The sequence below is a fragment of the Salminus brasiliensis genome, chromosome 22, assembly GCF_030463535.1.
Source record: "Salminus brasiliensis chromosome 22, fSalBra1.hap2, whole genome shotgun sequence".
Classification (NCBI taxonomy): domain Eukaryota; kingdom Metazoa; phylum Chordata; class Actinopteri; order Characiformes; family Bryconidae; genus Salminus; species Salminus brasiliensis.
In genome coordinates, this window is record NC_132899.1 from 16607336 (window position 1) to 16625299 (window position 17964).

The 17964-nt window shown below is 40.2% G+C and overlaps 1 protein-coding gene across 1 annotated transcript in view; it reads left to right on the plus strand.

Annotated features, from left to right (window-relative positions):
* afap1l2 (actin filament associated protein 1-like 2) overlaps positions 1 to 17964 on the plus strand; it is a 40735-nt gene that overhangs the window by 2742 nt on the left and 20029 nt on the right. Inside the window, exon 2 of the mRNA XM_072666764.1 lies at positions 15799 to 15927. Coding sequence (XP_072522865.1) covers positions 15799 to 15927 — 129 coding nt within the window. The remainder of the gene's footprint in view (positions 1 to 15798; positions 15928 to 17964) is intronic.

A 17964-nucleotide genomic window follows, 5' to 3' on the forward strand; every position in this document is an offset into this window, starting at 1 on the left:
GGCCATATCCAGATATAATCCTGATACTCTGGGCACGTGAAGTGACCAGGCATAAATGGCATCACTGCAATGCACGGCCTCAAGTAGCTTATTCTTTACAAAATTCCAGTGGTCAAAATAATACTTCATACTGTTTTACCCTAAGTGCACTTTTCCCCCTTTAGAACCCTTTCCCAAACCAAAGTAAACTTCCTCTCGATGTCAGACTTTGTGTCAGCTTGCTGAGACAGACAAGCGTGCTGTAAGCATTTGTGACATTGTTTCTCTTTGTTTCTAAGTCAGCTGATTTGCTGTGGTCCCACGCGAGCAGTGGGCCTTGACGCATAGCAATGATTTAAGGTCATGTCTTCTAGGACTTTTCCGTGTAAGTCAAGCTGTGTTGGGAACAGGGCTGCAGTTGTTGTGGTCAGGGGCGGCTGAGGGGCCCTGCCTCTTAAGAAGCCTTTGTGAATTTTGTTTTTGTGAGATAAGAGTAAGAGGGAGGAAAGAAGCGATAGAGGGAGGGAAAGAGATGGACCAGAGTTGGCATTTTGAGGAGTAGTGCATGTTTTCCACGATAAAACAATGTGGGAGATGTTTACCACCACCATGTGCACCACCAAACTCCTCTGCCGTTGGTTTAGTGGGACTTCTATGCAGTCACTTAACACCAGTGGGCCCTGAGGCTGGAGTCCAAACCTTGGGTGCTTTGCCTCCTGAGACCATACGAAAATATATGGTCTGAATTTTGGGTTTTGTAATATGGGGTTTAGTCATGAGTCGTGGTTTTGGGCTTTGGACAAGACCGCAGTCTTACATGAGTCAGGGTGCAGCGTGAGTGAAGAATCGCTGTTAGTTCTGGCATAGTCTGTGTTTCTGTATATAAAAGTGCTGTAGTCTGTTCTGATAAAACATACACGCAAGATAAACATTGTTGGAATGTTAAAACCAAAGGTTTCAAAACCTGGTGAAAACCGATCTTTCTAGACCTTTTTGACTGTGAATGATTTTCAAACTTGACCATTAAGGATATTAAATCCTTTTATAAGTCTCACTTATGTCATCAATTTAATTTCAAAGTAGTCTTTCAGTAAAACACCTATTCCTCCATATGATGTTCCAACCTTGTTTAGCTCCATTAAATAATATTGGAAGAATATCTACTTGGAGAGACACACATGGCCAAATAAATTTGAGATTTGAATTTTTTCATAATATTTGTTCATAATTGGGAATGGAAATTCTTAATAGCTAATTTGTCGAGGCACTTCCAGTAAAAGGAACAAATACCAACATTCTGAACATGATTCATGACAGTCTTAAAATGCTGACATATTAGCACAGTAGCCTAGCATCACCTAAATGTTCTTTCAGAACACAACAAATGACTCTTTCACATAAGGCAGTATGTACAATGACGCTTTTCAACAATTGCCTGCCAGTACAGATATGATTCATGTATCATCATGCACCCCTAACTTATTTCGAAAATCCATTCATGCTTCAAATCCATGAAATCCATCGCTTGTTTGTCACTGTGCAAGCCAAGACAGGAAGCTCTACTAACACGCTTGGTTTCAGATGAGATCAAGATACATCAGATATAGATAGCCCAGCCCATCATGCGGCTGAGAGGTTCTCTCATACTGAACGGCATTTCCAAATGAAACCATGATGTGTTCTTTTCTTATCCCGTCGATTTCCTCCGTTTCCGCCCTCTCTCCTCTCTTCAAAGGAGACATGCGGAACCAGATCTCACCCCTGAGGTTCTGTCTGATACCAACGTGTTTCCTGACCCACCCGTGGGCCTTGCTGTCCTGGCCAGAGTTCCGAGTGTGTCAGCTCTCTAGCAGGAGACATAGGGACACCCAGTGCATCTTAATAATCCAGCCCCTGTGCTGGATGAGCTCTCAAGTTAGCCTGGAACAAGAAATCAGCACTTTTTTCAGCACTGAAGTTTAAGCTTTAAGGCTGTAGTCTGCATTGCAATGACTTCTGAAGAGAGTCAAGAGGGAACATCTTCACTCATTAGTGTTCACAGGAGTCATGCTTAAGATCGAAACGGTTGTGTCGTGATGAAGATGAGGAGTGCAGTGAGCGAGTGAGGAAAATGAGGATGGGAAGTACAGTGTGTTAGTGATTAAGATGAGGATGGTGAGTACAGCGTGTTAGTGATGAAGATGTGGAGTGCACTGTGTTAGTGATGAAGAAGAGGATCAGGACTGCAGTGTATAAGTGATAAAGATTAGGATGGGGAGTGAAGTCTTTTAGTGATGAAGATGAGTATGGTGTACAGTGTGTTAGTGGTGAAGATAAGGAGCAATAGTGTAGTGTGAGTGATGATGATGACAAAGAGGAGGAGTGTAGTGTGTTAGTGATAATGATGAGGAGTGTAGTGTGTTAGTGATGAAGATAAGGATGGGGAGTGAAGTGTTTTAGTGAGGAAGATGAGTATGGTGTACAGTGTGTTAGTGGTGAAGATAAGGAGCAATAGTGTAGTGTGAGTGATGATGACAAAGAGGAGGAGTGTAGTGTGTTAGTGATGAAGATGAGGACCAGTAGTACAGTGTGTTAGTAATGAAGATGAAGAGCAAGGATGCAGTGTGTTAGTGAGGAGGAGGATGAGGAGCAGAATGAAAATAAGATGAAGAGTGCAGTATGAGAGACAGTACAGTTCAGAGCCATGGTTGTGGTACATGGTACTGTATGTCCTTAAAAGGGTTAAGACAAGGCACCTTCTCTTCTGGGTGATGCAGAGTGTTATCTGTGAGCACTGCTTTAATGTAATGTGCTTCTATTCAAGTGTATTTTGGGCTCTGCTTTCACTTTTAACTGTACCGACAGAACCGATACTTTCACTTCAGTAGTTTCTCATCTTATAATAACTACATTAAGGATAGGATAGGAACAAGTAGCTAGTTGGATACCAGCCTGCCAGATTTTGCTCACACGCTCAAGTCTGGCTGACAGGAACCCCACTTATAAACGTTTAGATGATAGTGACTCAGATCGAGTGACAGGTGTTGAAAGAACAGGCGGCTGAAATTTCTGTGGTGTTGGATCTGTAGCCCACTCACTAATCTAACTTTGCTTAGGTCTCTTAGCTAAAGAACCACTGAGTACCACTCTGTACACCTCCTATTCTGCACCAAAGACACAAGTGTTGCCGATAAAAACGTGTGTCTGGAAGAGCGAAGACTGACTGGTGTTGAAGTGATTCATATACAGCATGTCATGTTATGATGCACACATGTTGACAGGACATAGTATTGGTTTTTCTCGAACCCAGAGCTCTGTAGTAGAGATGGACCTTTACACCTTTATCATATCCGGGAGCACAGCGTGGAGTGAATGGTCTTAGCAGTGTCTTTGACTGTTTTCAGGCACATTTAGTACACTGTTTCATTCATGTTTGCCTGCTCTGCCTTTCATTCAAACTCACAGCTCAACAATCACCAGTCCTTAGCTTCCCTAAATGTACATGGATGGATAAAAATAATTTAAAAAATCTGCTTCGTACCGTATTAGTGTTATACTGCCCAAGCCTAGAGGAAGCTATCGCTGGAGGTCAAACTCACAATCACCCACTTACCAACGCTTGGGTCACTTAAATACCTATCATGTAATATAAAAAGCTAGTACTGTATTTTTTACTACATTGTGTCCTAGTGCCTCAGCACTTGGCCTCTGATTATCCCTCTAGTGCACACAGCACACTCACAGAGCTTCAGTGGAGCATTAGGAAGTGAAATTGCCTACCCACACTACACTGCGCCAAAGGGCCAAGTTAATGACCTGTTATGATTGAAGCATGGTAGGCGTGATTGAGGGGTGGTTTGGTTGTTTTAGTCTTATCTCCCATTGAGACGGAGGTCAGTGGTGATTTGTCTACAGTAATAATTGCAGTTTGGCAATTGCGGTGTTGTTGTAAAGTTTTAAGTGTGATAAAAACATGTGGCATGTGTGGGAATACAATGATTGCTGTAGTTCTGAGTCAATAATGGAGTCTGTGCTGTTCAGTCACTTCCTCACTCACATCGCTTTATCGGAAACTGTTGTGAAACAAAGCCATGTAGTGTCCAATGACTTGTTAGTAAGTACACACTAGGGCTGCACCAATCAATCAATTATGAAAAGATGAATCGATTAGATTTTATGTAGCTCACAACTTTTAAATGTGGCTTGTTTTATATATTTGCTAACTAACAATGAAGACAATATAGATGAATGAAATTCAAAAATACAGTGTTTTAATGGGCTTTTCTGCAAACATGGAACATACATAAAACTCCAATGTTTTTACTGTCAAAAGTTTAAACCAAGGATGAGCAAAGTGGCAGCAATAAAATATTACACAACTAAATCCCCTTAATTTTCCCTTAATTATCCCAATCAGCATAAAAGAAAAAGGGAGACACATATGAGACAGAAATCCTGGCTTCCATTTTGTCAGTTCATTAGTTTATTAGTATTTTGAGTTACTGCTTCGTGTATTAGTGACTTTTATTTTGACACGGTCTGACCCTCGCGGAGCAATCAGCCAGCTGATTAGCTCTTTTTGTTGAGGTGTTGGGACTTAATCTGTAAACGGACGCCATGTTGAGCGTTACGAGAACCCCCGCTGATACTTCAACCAGTGGTCGTCGCCATTCATTTCTCCTGTTCACACTCAGCACGAGTCCATATGAGTCCATATGAGACTGCCACGGCTCACACTAACAGAGTGATGGCGCCTCAGATGTGTGTCGGTTCTGCCTTCTTGCTCAGTACCGGTTTCCTCTACACGCTTCGTTCACGTGACAGACAGCTTTTCATGCCAGACTGAGGTAATTATTACTGTGAAAGTACCAGCGGCAGTAAAACTGTACTCCACATTGTTATTGTTGAGCTTTGACGATTGATACGCGCTGCACTTGTGCCGCGAACCGTCCCTAGTCCGCGCGAGAAACACGCGCGATGACGTCACCAACTAATCGATTATTCATTTCGTTGCCAAGTAATTTGGTCGTCAATTAGTTGTTGCAGCCCTAGTACACACTGTATTTTGTGACTTATTATTATTATTATTATTATTATTAATAATAAATAAATAAATAGACAAAAACATATATTTGTGTTCCTCTATTCCGCATATCTATAATAGAGCTAGACTTTTACAGTGTATTGGTTTACTGACAGCATTTTCCAATATTAAATAAAAACTTGTTGATTTCTGAGTGTTGGTAAACCTTTACCTTATAATGGCAACAGCAAGACCAATCTCCCCATAATATAGGAAAACCCTAGTCCAGACACTTAGTAGATGAATAAGAATTGTCTTCTGTTGAAGAGTTCTGTATAGCACTGAAAAAGGGCTCTTCAGCTTGTAACAATAGTGGAACCCTGTTGATGCTTTTTAGAACTATTTAAAAACGGTATCTACTTTAAAGGGATTGTTCTGCAGTCCTATGCAAAAATGTTGGCACCTGTAATGTAAAGTTTTCTCAGAGAAACACTTCTGCATATTCTAAATAAGCATAGTTACTGTGCTTTTTAATACAAAAAATATATAATAGAATTTGGGCTCTAGAAGATATTGTACATTAAGGTTTCTTTCATGTGGATGAATAATTCACTTCTTTTGATCTAGAAACTCTAAACAACATGTGTGGGCCCACCAAAGGTTTGCAGAAGACTAGATATAGATCCATTGACTTTACTTAAGAACCATTGAAGAACACAGTTTAAGGTTATAGTCAATTATTTGATTAATTTTTAATTCCTGTCATGGTTACATGATACAAAAAAGTGTTAAATACCCTTTCCCTATTAGCATGAGAATAACACATTTATTTAATATGAAGAAAATCTGATAAAAATACAAGATAATGAATAGAAACCAAAACCATCTTCACAATAGTTATATCATCCAGGAAAGCACTGTTTAACTAAAACTATTAATTCATGGGTTATTTTTCAATTATTAGAATAGATTTCTATATATTTATTGGCTTTTGCGCTCTTTTACTTAACTGATCCATAATTCCATTTATTCTGGCAGTGCTCGCCTAGTGAAGGCATTTTATGTTCTTGTTTGGGTGCAGTCTTTTTTCTGCGGGTCTGAAATGTGCACGCCTGTCCAGCTTTAAGTGTCTTTGGCTGAATCTGAAGACATTACATTATCCACTGCTTAATGGTCTTGCAATGGCAAGAAAGCAGTACAACAGAATCTTGCTATTTTCAAATCTTTTCCCCTTGATTTGAACCTTATCAAGCATCTTTCTGTAGCCAAAGGAAATAAAGATGTAATGCCACTGAGCGAGGGATCCTGGTCAGGTCTGTCATCAACCAGTTATTCTTTACTCCGCCTCTGAGGTCACATGCGCTGCAGCAGAGTGAATTAGGGGTGAGCCAATCAGACTTTAACACAGTGGCCCTCCAGTAAACTGTACAAGTGTGTGCATCCGCTTGTGTAAGTGTGGGGAGTGTGGCTCTGTGGAGGTCATGTACATGGCACCTGCTATCAGTACAAAGCATGTACAGTACAAAGAATGTATACACTCAACTCAAGTGTAAACCTCATTACATTGCAACATGTTAAAGATTGTTTAGCCTAGCTTAAACATTATTTCCCAACATAAGTAGTATTAACCAGAGACATGATGAGTTCTGTTGAGCAACAGAGTTCCATGCTTATCTACACACCAGGCTATTATCTGAGTATTGCCTGTAAAAATGGTGTGCCTTGAGCAATACAGCTTTTTGCAATCCTATGTACACTCTACAGAAGCTTCTCACTGTATGTTGCACAGTTCTGACTAGTTCTGTGTGCCTAATGTTAGATACAGCATATGTGTTGATGTTAACAGAAATACTGGATTGGATATCGGATTAGAGAAAAAAAAATTGTAAACCCTGTAACACTGAAAAAACACACATTCACACTGTGATGTGATGATATTAGCTGGGTGTTTCTTCCTAGTAAGTAAAGTCATTTGAACATGCTAGCCTAATTTGCAAGGTTGATGAGAATATTTTTAAACTGAGAAAGGAAACTGGGCTTTAGTAACATGCTTCAGTTAAAACAGCTCATTTCAAAGCTTGGTAGTGTTTAATGACTGAATATTAAATTGAATATTAGATGTGTTTTACTCATGGTCTCATCTCATAACAGCATGTTTTTAGCAGGTACAAGCATGCAAATGACTGAAAATAACCATCAAGTCTTTCATCAATATTCAGGCATTTTCCTAGCTTATGAATTTCCATTTTATTTCAACTCATAAGATCATGGTGGGTAGGACGAGGATGGTGCGTCAGTGTTGTTTGTCATTTGTAGGGTTAGCTAATGCATACATTTTACTGCTTAATTAGCACACTACATGCCATATCAACTAACCTGGGTTGCAGTACGACACAAGGTGGAACAAACTGTAACTTGCAGTACTGTCTATTCAAATGAAAAGAGACCTAGGTTAGGCATATGCATTTGAGGGTTTGGGTGGGGAGTGTTTGCTGCTGTACTAAACCGTGAAGTTCCTAAAGTGTGAACCGAACTGTAGGTGTTCTCCAGAGCAACGACAGGTCTAGTGGTGGCGAATGGGCTGAAATTGTGCAGAAAAGGACTGACGTAAAATAAAGCAAGTGCCTGTGTCCAGTCACTAACTGCTCCAGTGTGTTTGAGGGACATGGACAGATCCATCTGTGAAACATGGAGGCCTCAGCGACGCGTTCCACTGGCACACTTTGCAGTGTGACTCACTCACAGAAATGAACTCAGATCCCCTTTTAAACAAAGGCCACGTCCAAAGCCATCGCAGCTTCGCCAGGGCTGTTACTCATAATTATCATCTGTGCAGCAAATGTCAATCATAAGCAGATATGCCAATTTTATGCCTGTGAAAAGGCGACCGTAACTAATACAAGCATACACTGAGAAATGACGAAAAGGAAACATGGACGAAAAGGTTATTTTGCGATTCCTTGCACCATAGAGCCCAGAAACAACAGGAGGGAGAGAGAAAGAGAGAGAGAAAAAAAATCCCAGCAGCAGGGCTGGAGAGGTGTGTGTGGGAGAGGGCAGCAGGCCGTAGGAGAGGGCTTTGCGGTGTTTTAAATCAAGCAGCCACTGGCTTTTATGCGTGTGGATTGTTTGTTCGAAAAGCAGAAGAGAGAGAGGCTGAGTGAGGTCGTTATTGTTGGAGCAGGAGGCACTCTGCCGCATCTGTTCCTGTTTTGCTCCCCTGCAGACACCGCAGCACTACTGGAGCAGGTTCAGAGAGCGTGGCCTGAACTCTCAGCACAGCCAGCGCAACAACTGCTGACTATAAAATGACCAGCAAGGCTACTGACAATTGAGGGGAAAATGCATCAGTGTAAAATGATGCATCAATCTGATTCTGATGTTTTAGTACTGATTAGAAGCAATTAAAATTCTAAAAAAAGTGCAGCAAATATTGGTATGGTGTTTTTATTGTCTGTACTCCACTACCGTGTTGAGTTCCTCTGTTGATATGTGTAGATTCAGAAGACATATTAACATTCTTTCTGAACCATGCCAAAGTTTGAGATTTTAGGATGCTTTAAATAGTTTCTTAAAGGTAACATATTTGACCCTTTTCCCACAAGTTAACACTGATCCCTGAGGCTTGTCCGTGCTTGCATTTACTTCACCTTGAGTTCATATCTCTTTTTGCTTGCTTGCTCTACCACAGAACATACACTTTCTCTCTCTACTTTTCTCTCTCTCTCTTTCTTGCTCGTTTGCTCGCTCACTCTCTTACAGCCCATGCACACACAAACAAAACACACACACTCTACAGTCACATTTTTGATGACAATGGTGCATTTCAAAGTAGCCCCTTAAAAGAACATGATGATTTTGACCCACGGCTGCTGAGCCAATTCTGAAAGGTGTGTTGAATGCTTGGTTTTCTCTCCTATGCATCCCACAAACAACTGACACCCCACCAACAAAGTGTTTTTCATGTCCCCTTTAAAAAGGAATCTGATTGCTTTTGCATGCTTAATATGGACCCACACCGGCCCAAACACACTCTACTACTTCAGACTAGCGTAATAGTTAACATGCACACAGTGCAACCTAGGGTGCAGTTCTGTGATGACAGGCCTCCATACGAATATCAGAGTGAAAGAACCAGTATAGTTGATACACTATCATAAAAGCTGTGTGCTGTTGATATTTAAGTGAGTGATTGATGGAAAACAGCACAGCTGCACCCAGCCTTTTGCCAGAGGAGTTCCTCAGGCCTTCTCTGACTAATTTATGAAGACACTGTTGTTCGTCAGTGTGCAGGAATTGTGCATTAGTATAAGACATTTGGTACAGTCTGGTTAGTCAGTCACCCTTTTTTTTACCTCAGTTGTAAGTTCAGTCTTTGTGACCCTACACAATAGTTCAGTTGATCTCAAGAAGCCTATGTCACTTTATATCATCTAAACCACTGTACTACTGCGGAACAATACTGAGAAGAATGTCCGCACCATAGTTACATTTAGACCATTTTAGGGTTAACGGATGTTCTGTTATTCTTATGTGTTTTGGCAGAATCGTATTGAAGATGTTGCCTTACTTTATGGATGAGATAAAGTGCTGATATTTTTGGCTATGGTTTCCCACCCATCTCACCCATAACTGGTGTGCTTTTTGCACTTGTGATTATACACAGCCTAGCCAAAGAGAATATTTTGGCTGCATTCGATAAGGAGTAATTGTGGGAAATGGAGTTTCTGTTGCAGTTTTTTTTTTTAGCAAAATCTGATTTCCTTTAGCCAGTGGTTTAATCCTGATTGCTCAAGACAAATAAACTGAAATGCATAGACTGGAGCCAGAGAGCCAGACCATGATGTGTTCCAAGTTCACAGCGCAAGGCCCTACACGTCGTTCAAAGACCAGACTAGAGTTTGCACATGTACCAGCTGTCAGAGAACATTGCTGAGAATGCCACAAGCACTGATACATTACTTGTATTGTTTCGGTTGACTGACAGTTCACTGGAGCTCGATTTGCTAGGCATGTGTTTTGCCACACTCACTGTTTGACTGATACTGTGCTTGTAGTTGGGTGTGTTTGTGAGGAATTACTGAACTGTAGAATTTGAACTAGCTTTGGACTTCAACATCGGCATCGTTGTATATCACAATAATTTGAATTAGGTGGTGCTAGGTGTTATTTTTTATGTTTTGACCTTAAGAAATGATTTCTTTGTGCAATAATTCTAATATATGCTTATTAAAAATAAATAAGTTTACAATAGAAAATACTGCAGTTAATGACAGACTATACATACAAAACCCCAACAACTAATCAGCTACACAGTTCATCCTTTGAAGGCAATGTGAAGAGATTAAAACATAGATTTTCAATCTTGTAAACAATGACAGTGTTTATACAAATGAAACAAATAAACTCTTATTCATAAAATCTGCTTTCCAATAGAGGACATGGATAAGCTTGTCCAGAAGAATGGTAATGCACCAGTGTAGCAATATTGTGGTTCCCAACCAAACACACTATAGGAAACCCTGCAGGTAAATGGTGTTAATTGCTTTTGGTGCAGGATATATCATTATTCATTTTTCAGTAACATGTGACATAAGCTTGTCTAGTTGATATAACTATATGGTCATTATATTAACATTAGACAAATAATTAAGCTATGGAAGTAAGGCACTGTAACATTTGTAAATGAAATTTACTTTAATGAAAAAAGGTACCATTTGTTCTCACAGTGACCCTGGGAATGTGAAGGGGAAAAGGTCACAAACACTACTGATTCATTAGCAGAGTTCCTGTAAATTTCTTACACTCAGCAGGTCACTGGTGCTGTTTTGCAGCACTGCAGATGTGAAGCTGTTAGCAGAGCCTCTGTCCTTTAAAGAAGAGAGATTCCACCAAAATAATGTGCAACCATAGTGGTGACAGACTGCCCACATGACTAACAGCCCTTAATTTTAGGGAATGAAGGTTCAACTATGGAATCAAATAACTGATGCACAACGACATGGTGCCTGAAGCTGTGCTAAGTATACCAGCCACAGCTACCACCAGCATGTATTTTAGAGCCAAGCAGAAACAGGCTACTTCAAAATTAAACCACTCTGGACAACAGCGCAAGCCAAAGTGACTTCAAAACACACCCCAGTGAAAGTTCCACTCAAACACGGCTACATTTTAACAGCTGTTTATTACTCTGTTGCTGTGTCACAAAATGTGAGTTTAATTCTGAGAGATGAGGCACTTAACCTTACAATTATTCATCAACATGCCTAATATCAGGTCAGCAGGTCATGATCAACCAAATCAGTAGCTCTGACGTGGGTTTAATGGAGATTTTCCTCATTCCATCCAGTTGTGTTTTCACACATCTGTTTGATATCAGGAAAAAGTAGATGGTAGACGTGACTGGACGCAAGAAGTAGAAATAACCCTTTCACTTTTATCTGTGATTGATCTTTGTTGAAGAAGAAGGAAGTGTTTTACTTTGACAAGGAGGAAATCCCCCTCACCGTGTAAAAGCAGGTACTAGAGGCCAGTATAGACAGGTAAGCAGGCATGCAGTTCTTAAACATGACCTGCCTGCATTCAAAAACTTCCTTTCTGGGGGTTTTTCCAGGAATCTCACTGAAACTATGGCGCAATCATTCTGCACACCTTTGGAATCTGAGCAGAAAGCAATCTGCAATAGATGATCCTGATAATTAGAATTTGGTGGGAAACTATGGGGGCTATTCAGGCACAGGTTTCATGGTTTTGAGGAAGTGTTAAACAGGGATGTGGTATTGTACTTTCAGTGCATCCGTGTGACCAAAAACTGTAAACCAATGGAAACTGAAGCCAATCTAGGCTGGAGTCAGCTGACTCACATTCCCAGGGTCCCTCTGGAGAAGGGCATCAAAGTCAATCTGTGAAAACACACGGCAGGGGAAATGTTGAAAGAAAATTTCAGTTCACATTACAATGGGAAGTGAAGGCACACCACAGTGAAGAGCAGATTTCATGTTCCTCTAGAGCTGTATTGGTATAAGACGCTCCTTAGTTAGTTGAGGTGCATGCATGTCGTAAATGGTAGTTTGTCATGTGAAAGTGCGACACGGTGTACAGTGTACACATTCATCATTGCATCGTTTTTCAGGTGTATTGCCAAATATAGATATAAAGATCTACATCGACCATGTAAATAGTTTCTACCACTATTTGTGTATTAAGTGATCAAAAAAAAATCCCCAAATTATTGACTCAAGTGTAACTGGTAAAATGAGTTTTCATGATGCTCTGTATTATTTCTTGCCATTCCTCACCTATATGATTCTTATATGTTAGGATCGAATCATTGTAAAGTCAGTACAGAATAGGATTTAAATACATCCTAAACCCTTAGATGCTTCAGGTGATAGTGTTCATGACATCATTCATGTGGACTTCCTCACCTCCTTCCTCTGTGTGGGCAAGTGTTGCAACTCGCAAACAACTCAAAGTTTCTGCTGGTTAGAAGGTGCACGGAGGTGGATATTGTGGGCAACAAAGGAAAAACCCATGTTTTGTTACGCATGATTGCAAAAGGCAGAAAGGTTCCACCTGGTAAATTGATAGCAAATGTTGAATTTCAGAGTAAAATTGCTGCTATCAGATTTTCTATAATAAACCTTAAAATAAGAAAATGTTAGTGGATGTGAATAGTATTATATAGTAGGGTAGTTCTGTGCCGCTACTTAATGTGAATTTGACATGGCTAATTAATTTAAATTTTGCACAGATTTGTACACTTTTAGCTAAATGTTTAGAAATGGACCCTAATAAATACTTCATATTGGTATTTTTGCATGTAGTCCTAGTGCATGTAGACTTGGGCAGGGTGGTCTAGTAGACTGAGCCTGACTCATACTACAGTAGACTTCCAGGAGGATGTTTTGAACCAAATAACAGTAATTATGAGCTCCTTAATGACCAAGGTAATTATCTGAGCATTACCCTAGGTAATTACCTTAGCACCAAATTCTCCAGGAAAATAGTTCTGCCTTCCCTTTCAGGAGCATGGATTAATCTAGTTTTCCAACTTTGAGTTTGAGGTTATAAGGTTCAGGTTCCCGTTTGAAAGCTTTATAAAATTCTGACTCCTCAAACCTTGTGCTAACCTTCAGCAACCATGGTGTTGTCATAACTGCCTTAAGGTCTCAAAACGAAAGTAACCAATGCCCACATGGCTGGGTGTCTTACAGTTTCTCCACTGTGGAATGTGATTAAGAAACTACAGTTCTTGGAACAAGACCAAGACAACTCTTGGAGAGAACTGCTAGTATCCTGATTAGAAAGGCAAATCAAAACCTCCATGTGAGCACCAAGAACCAATAGAGAGGTTTAGCATAGTCAAGAGTTGGTATACCATTCCACTGCACAGCATTTCTTGTATGATCATAATCTTCATGGAAGAGTCATAAAAGTTTGATGCATGCTAAAGAAGGAAGAAATGAGTTTTGAAAAAAAATTCTGTCGACTGAGAAAGTCAAAACTGTACTCTTTGGCCATGATTACCAAAGAAATTTCTTTTGTAGAAAAAAAGAACTGCATTGAATGAAAAGAACAGTTTGCCAACTGTGAAGCATGGGTGTGGCTCTATCGTGCTTTAGGGTTGTGTTGCAGTCAGCAATATTCGCAATATTCTACGCAATACAAGCTAGTCCTGGATGGAAAATGGCAACCCATCTGTTTGAAATTCTAAGCTGAAAAAAGGATAAGAAAGAGAATAACGATTCAAAATACACCATGGAATGGCCCTCACCTCACCTGACCACGGATAGACCTTAAACAAGCTCTGTGTGAAAGACGATCCAAGAATATCTCCAAACAAGACGCCTTCTACAAAGAAGGGGTGGGGGGGGGGCTTTAAGTTGCTACAAAAAAAGTATTTACAAGCAAGATTTCTGCCAAAAGGGTTGTTAAGTCCTGACTCTGTAAGATGCCCAAACTGTTGCACAGGCCATACAGATGGTTGTTATATAAGACCGATAAACTGTGCATTACCACTTTCTGAAAATATTGTGAAAATATATGTTCAGTTAGCTACAGAGGCAGTGTTTACTACTTCTCATTAAACAAAATAACAAAATAGACCTCCTTCTAAAGCACTGTGTAAAACTCATGTATGTGAATTTGCTACAACAGTAACATGTGGTGTGCATTTCTAAAGTAATGACACATGGTTGCTTATGTTCTCTGTTGGCTGACTCAGCAGTGAGATGGGGATATAGAGGAGCTCTGTGAAAACTGGGCTCAGTCTTTCCTGAAGGCAAAACTGCCACAGTTCTCTTTTCCTTACACTGCAGAAAAGTGTTTCTGAACTCTTTGAAGTGTCTGAGGTGCTGTGATTTCCCCCCCGAAGAAGTTCTGATTGTCAGCAGGGTGCAAGCGCTAACTGCAGTTAGCTGGGAAACAGATTAAATATTTACCAGAGTGTGAAACTAATCATTATACTAAACCATTAGGTTCTCAAATAACTTTTGATGTGCAGTTTACTAAAGACAAATACTGGGCAGTCGGTTTGGAAAGTGTTCAGAATGTGATGTCCGAGAGTTTAGATGGTGTTTAGGTTGTATACTCGAGTGTTTCATTGCAATCTTTAGTGTTTGTGTGTTTAGTATGACAATCTGGCTCACTTTTTCCTCCTCCTTTTTCCCTTTGTTGGATACACTGATTTTAGTCGGAAAGCAGACTTATTCATGACAATGAAAGAAGCACAAAGAGAAGCTTCATAGCCTGGGCAGAGTGGGCCTGGTGGGCTGGCTCGGCGCTGACCCCTGGAGGATCTGTGTGGGATGCACTCATAGACAGGGTGACAAAGCACAGCCTTTCACCATCTATGATCTTTGACCTACAGCTCACCCCCAGTCTACAGCCCCCTCAGCTTTAAAGAGACATGGCACAATCCAACCTAACACAATACAAAAGACCTTGGACTTGTGATAAGATGTCAAACGAGTCCTGTAGAATACCTGATGCTAAAGGATGTTAGCATCTTTAGCCAGGACTGACATAATGGATTGCTTACAAAAGCAAATGAGTTGTCTAAAACAAATTGATAATGGGATAGGATGCTCTGCTTATCTACACAAAGAGATTACACAGTAATGTGCAGACGTCGACGACCACCCTTCATTTCTAGTCAAAACCTACCAAATGTGGTCCAAGAAAGGACAACCTCTGACCGGGTCATGGGCACCTATGTCTCATTGATGTGATTCATGGAGGTCCCAACTCGCAACTTATAGGACCTAAAGGATGTGCTGTTAATGTCTTGGTGTATACTAAATATTAGGCAGGTGGTATTGATGTTATGGATAATGAGTGTGTAAGGACATTGTCTTTCAAGTAACTTCAGCTGAAACCGTCATCAGTTTCCTGTTAATTAGTTGTGGTTTGAGGAATGATTTCAAAACTGTGGTGTTTTGTTCTCCAGTGCTCTAGTTCAGTTCTTTAAGGTCCCTAAGGAAAGAACTTAGACTGAATGTGGGAGGCTACTACTTTATACTAGAAGGCTGGGCCCCCTTGCTGAGAATCCAGTAGTGAAGCGTAGGAGTCATGATAGATGGGAAGGACACAGACAAGGGAGGTGCTAGGGTGTGCAAACTCATCGCAGAGAATATTGGTGGCAAGCAGGGAATGTATAAACTAGAAGGGTGGAGTTTTAGACAGTGTTTTTTCCACATTTCAGTCATTGTGTAACTAGCGTTTCACTAAAGCACTTAGTTATTTGTGAATGTCATTTCAGCATACAACATACTGGTACCCAGTGTCACTGTGTGCTTTGTTCTGTGTCCTTGCAGTGCTGGAGCGGCTGCTGGAGGAGCTGCAGCGTTTTCTGAAAATCCTGGATGGAGAGTACCTGAGTGGAAATGCCACAGTGCAGAAGAACCTTCTCAATGACCTGCTGCAGTCTTACAAATCCTCAAATGGTAACGCACCATACTTGGATGGCAACACAGCCAGCCGTAGGACATGTCCAAAAGCTCTTTTGTACAGTGTATGTGTTCTGCAGTAACTGGGGCGCAAGCAAGAAGTACATGTTCTTAAAAATGAAGGTGCTAAAAAGGGTTATTTTACCTGCAATGATTTAGGGTGGCTCAACATTGCAATATGCAGTTTTACTGTCAGTCGTTGTATATTTACTCAATTTCCCAGATTCCTCTGCTTGCTCAGATGACCACTTCTGCCAATCGGAGACAAAAACTGATCACCAGAGTTTTAGAACGCACCCCTGAAGCTCATGAAGCTTGTGTGGTTTAGAGAGGACCTGAGTGTGCTAATGATATTCCCAACTGTATCAAACACTCTCTCTGATGGTGCTCTGGGTGTTCTTACAAACCAGAGAAACACAGCGGTGTGTCGGTTGCGTGCCATTCCCTGCAGTTCGCTTGTTAATAGCACGATATTGTGATATTGCGTGGTTACTGCAGCCCAAGATGCCATAGAAGACCATTTTGGTCTTATTATGAGCAGTATTTATAAAGAAAAATGCATAAAGAACATTTCTTCACACTCTTATCTTAAAAATGGTTCTTCTATGGCATCACTAAAAGAACCATTTGTAGAATCTTTATTTTTAAGAGTATGTCCTACATGCTTGCACCCCAGTTACTGCATACCGCACACTGCTGTATATTCACAACCACTGTTTCCCTTCATAGAGGGTGATTGTTTAGTACAATGTTGTCATGCATGCTTAGTGTGGATTCTGTTCAATACAAAGCCAAGTAGCTGTTGAGCATATGTTGTTATTGTTGTTTTTTTTGTATAGACATGGCAGTAAGTTCTATGTTGTGTTGGGCTTCTGTACTTCTTCCTCTGGCTCCAAACTGTATCATTTTCCAAGGCTGTTTTTATCCTCAAGGGACACTCACTTCCTTTGAGTAGCAGCTTATAAATAGCCTTTATTTCCATCCTCCAAATCCTAATCTGTTTTCACTGTACCCGTAAAGCACATTGCAGTTTTTAGTGTGCTGTTTTTTCTCTCTTCATAACCATATCAAAGCTTAGTGCTCCACGTTTGACACTTGAATATCTTACAGGCTGCAGATTATAACATCTTCCCCATTATACTGCATAGAATTCCACAGAATTAGAACTCTAAAAGCTCTGAATACTCTGTGACCGTTCCTTCAAACTCCGGCCTATAAAGCAGTCTCAGCACGCTGGGATTGAAACAGAATTTTTTGTATTGTGAAAAAAAATGACCCTTTGTGTGTGTCCCGTCCCCTTCCCCTTGCCTGGCTTTGATGTGAATAGTGGGTGGAGGCCCTAGAGGTGCTGTCAGGCTTGTCAGCAGGACAGAACTATGTTTGTTTTTCTGTCTCTCTCAAAAATCTACTTCCCGCTAAAAGAGATAAATGAAGAATACATCTGATGTTTTAAGTGTAAAATGAATAGCAGTACAGGAGATAAAAAGAGAAAAAGTATTTTGTAGGGCATTTATTACTTTTATTATTATGGCCTGCAGATAACTTGCAAATTATTCTGACAATAAATCAAGTAAATATATTATATAAGATGTGACTGAAATATGCATATAGTTGCATTTACATTTTCTGACACATTTATTGAAGTTACATGTTTTGTTGTTTCTTTCTTTCAATAATGCAAACAAATATTGTATTTGTATTAGTTTTAGAGCACACTTTGTATTATGAATTTGACATTTTAAAATAAATTAGAAAATTCATCATTCTTCAGCATAACCTCAAACCTTTAACTAGACTTGGACACAAAAGGACAATGGCAGCACACGTCAACATGGTTGTAGAATGGATTAAGCAGGCATTAAGCTTTTGGAATGACCCTGTTGAAAATATGCTGTGCTTTAAAGTCGTGTCTGTGAAAACCAACACATTTAATTGAACGCTACTAGTTCTGCAGAGAAGAGCAATGTCAAATGTCCAACCAGAATGCTGCAAGAAGCTTGTTGATGGTTACTAAAAGCATCAGTAAAAAAATAA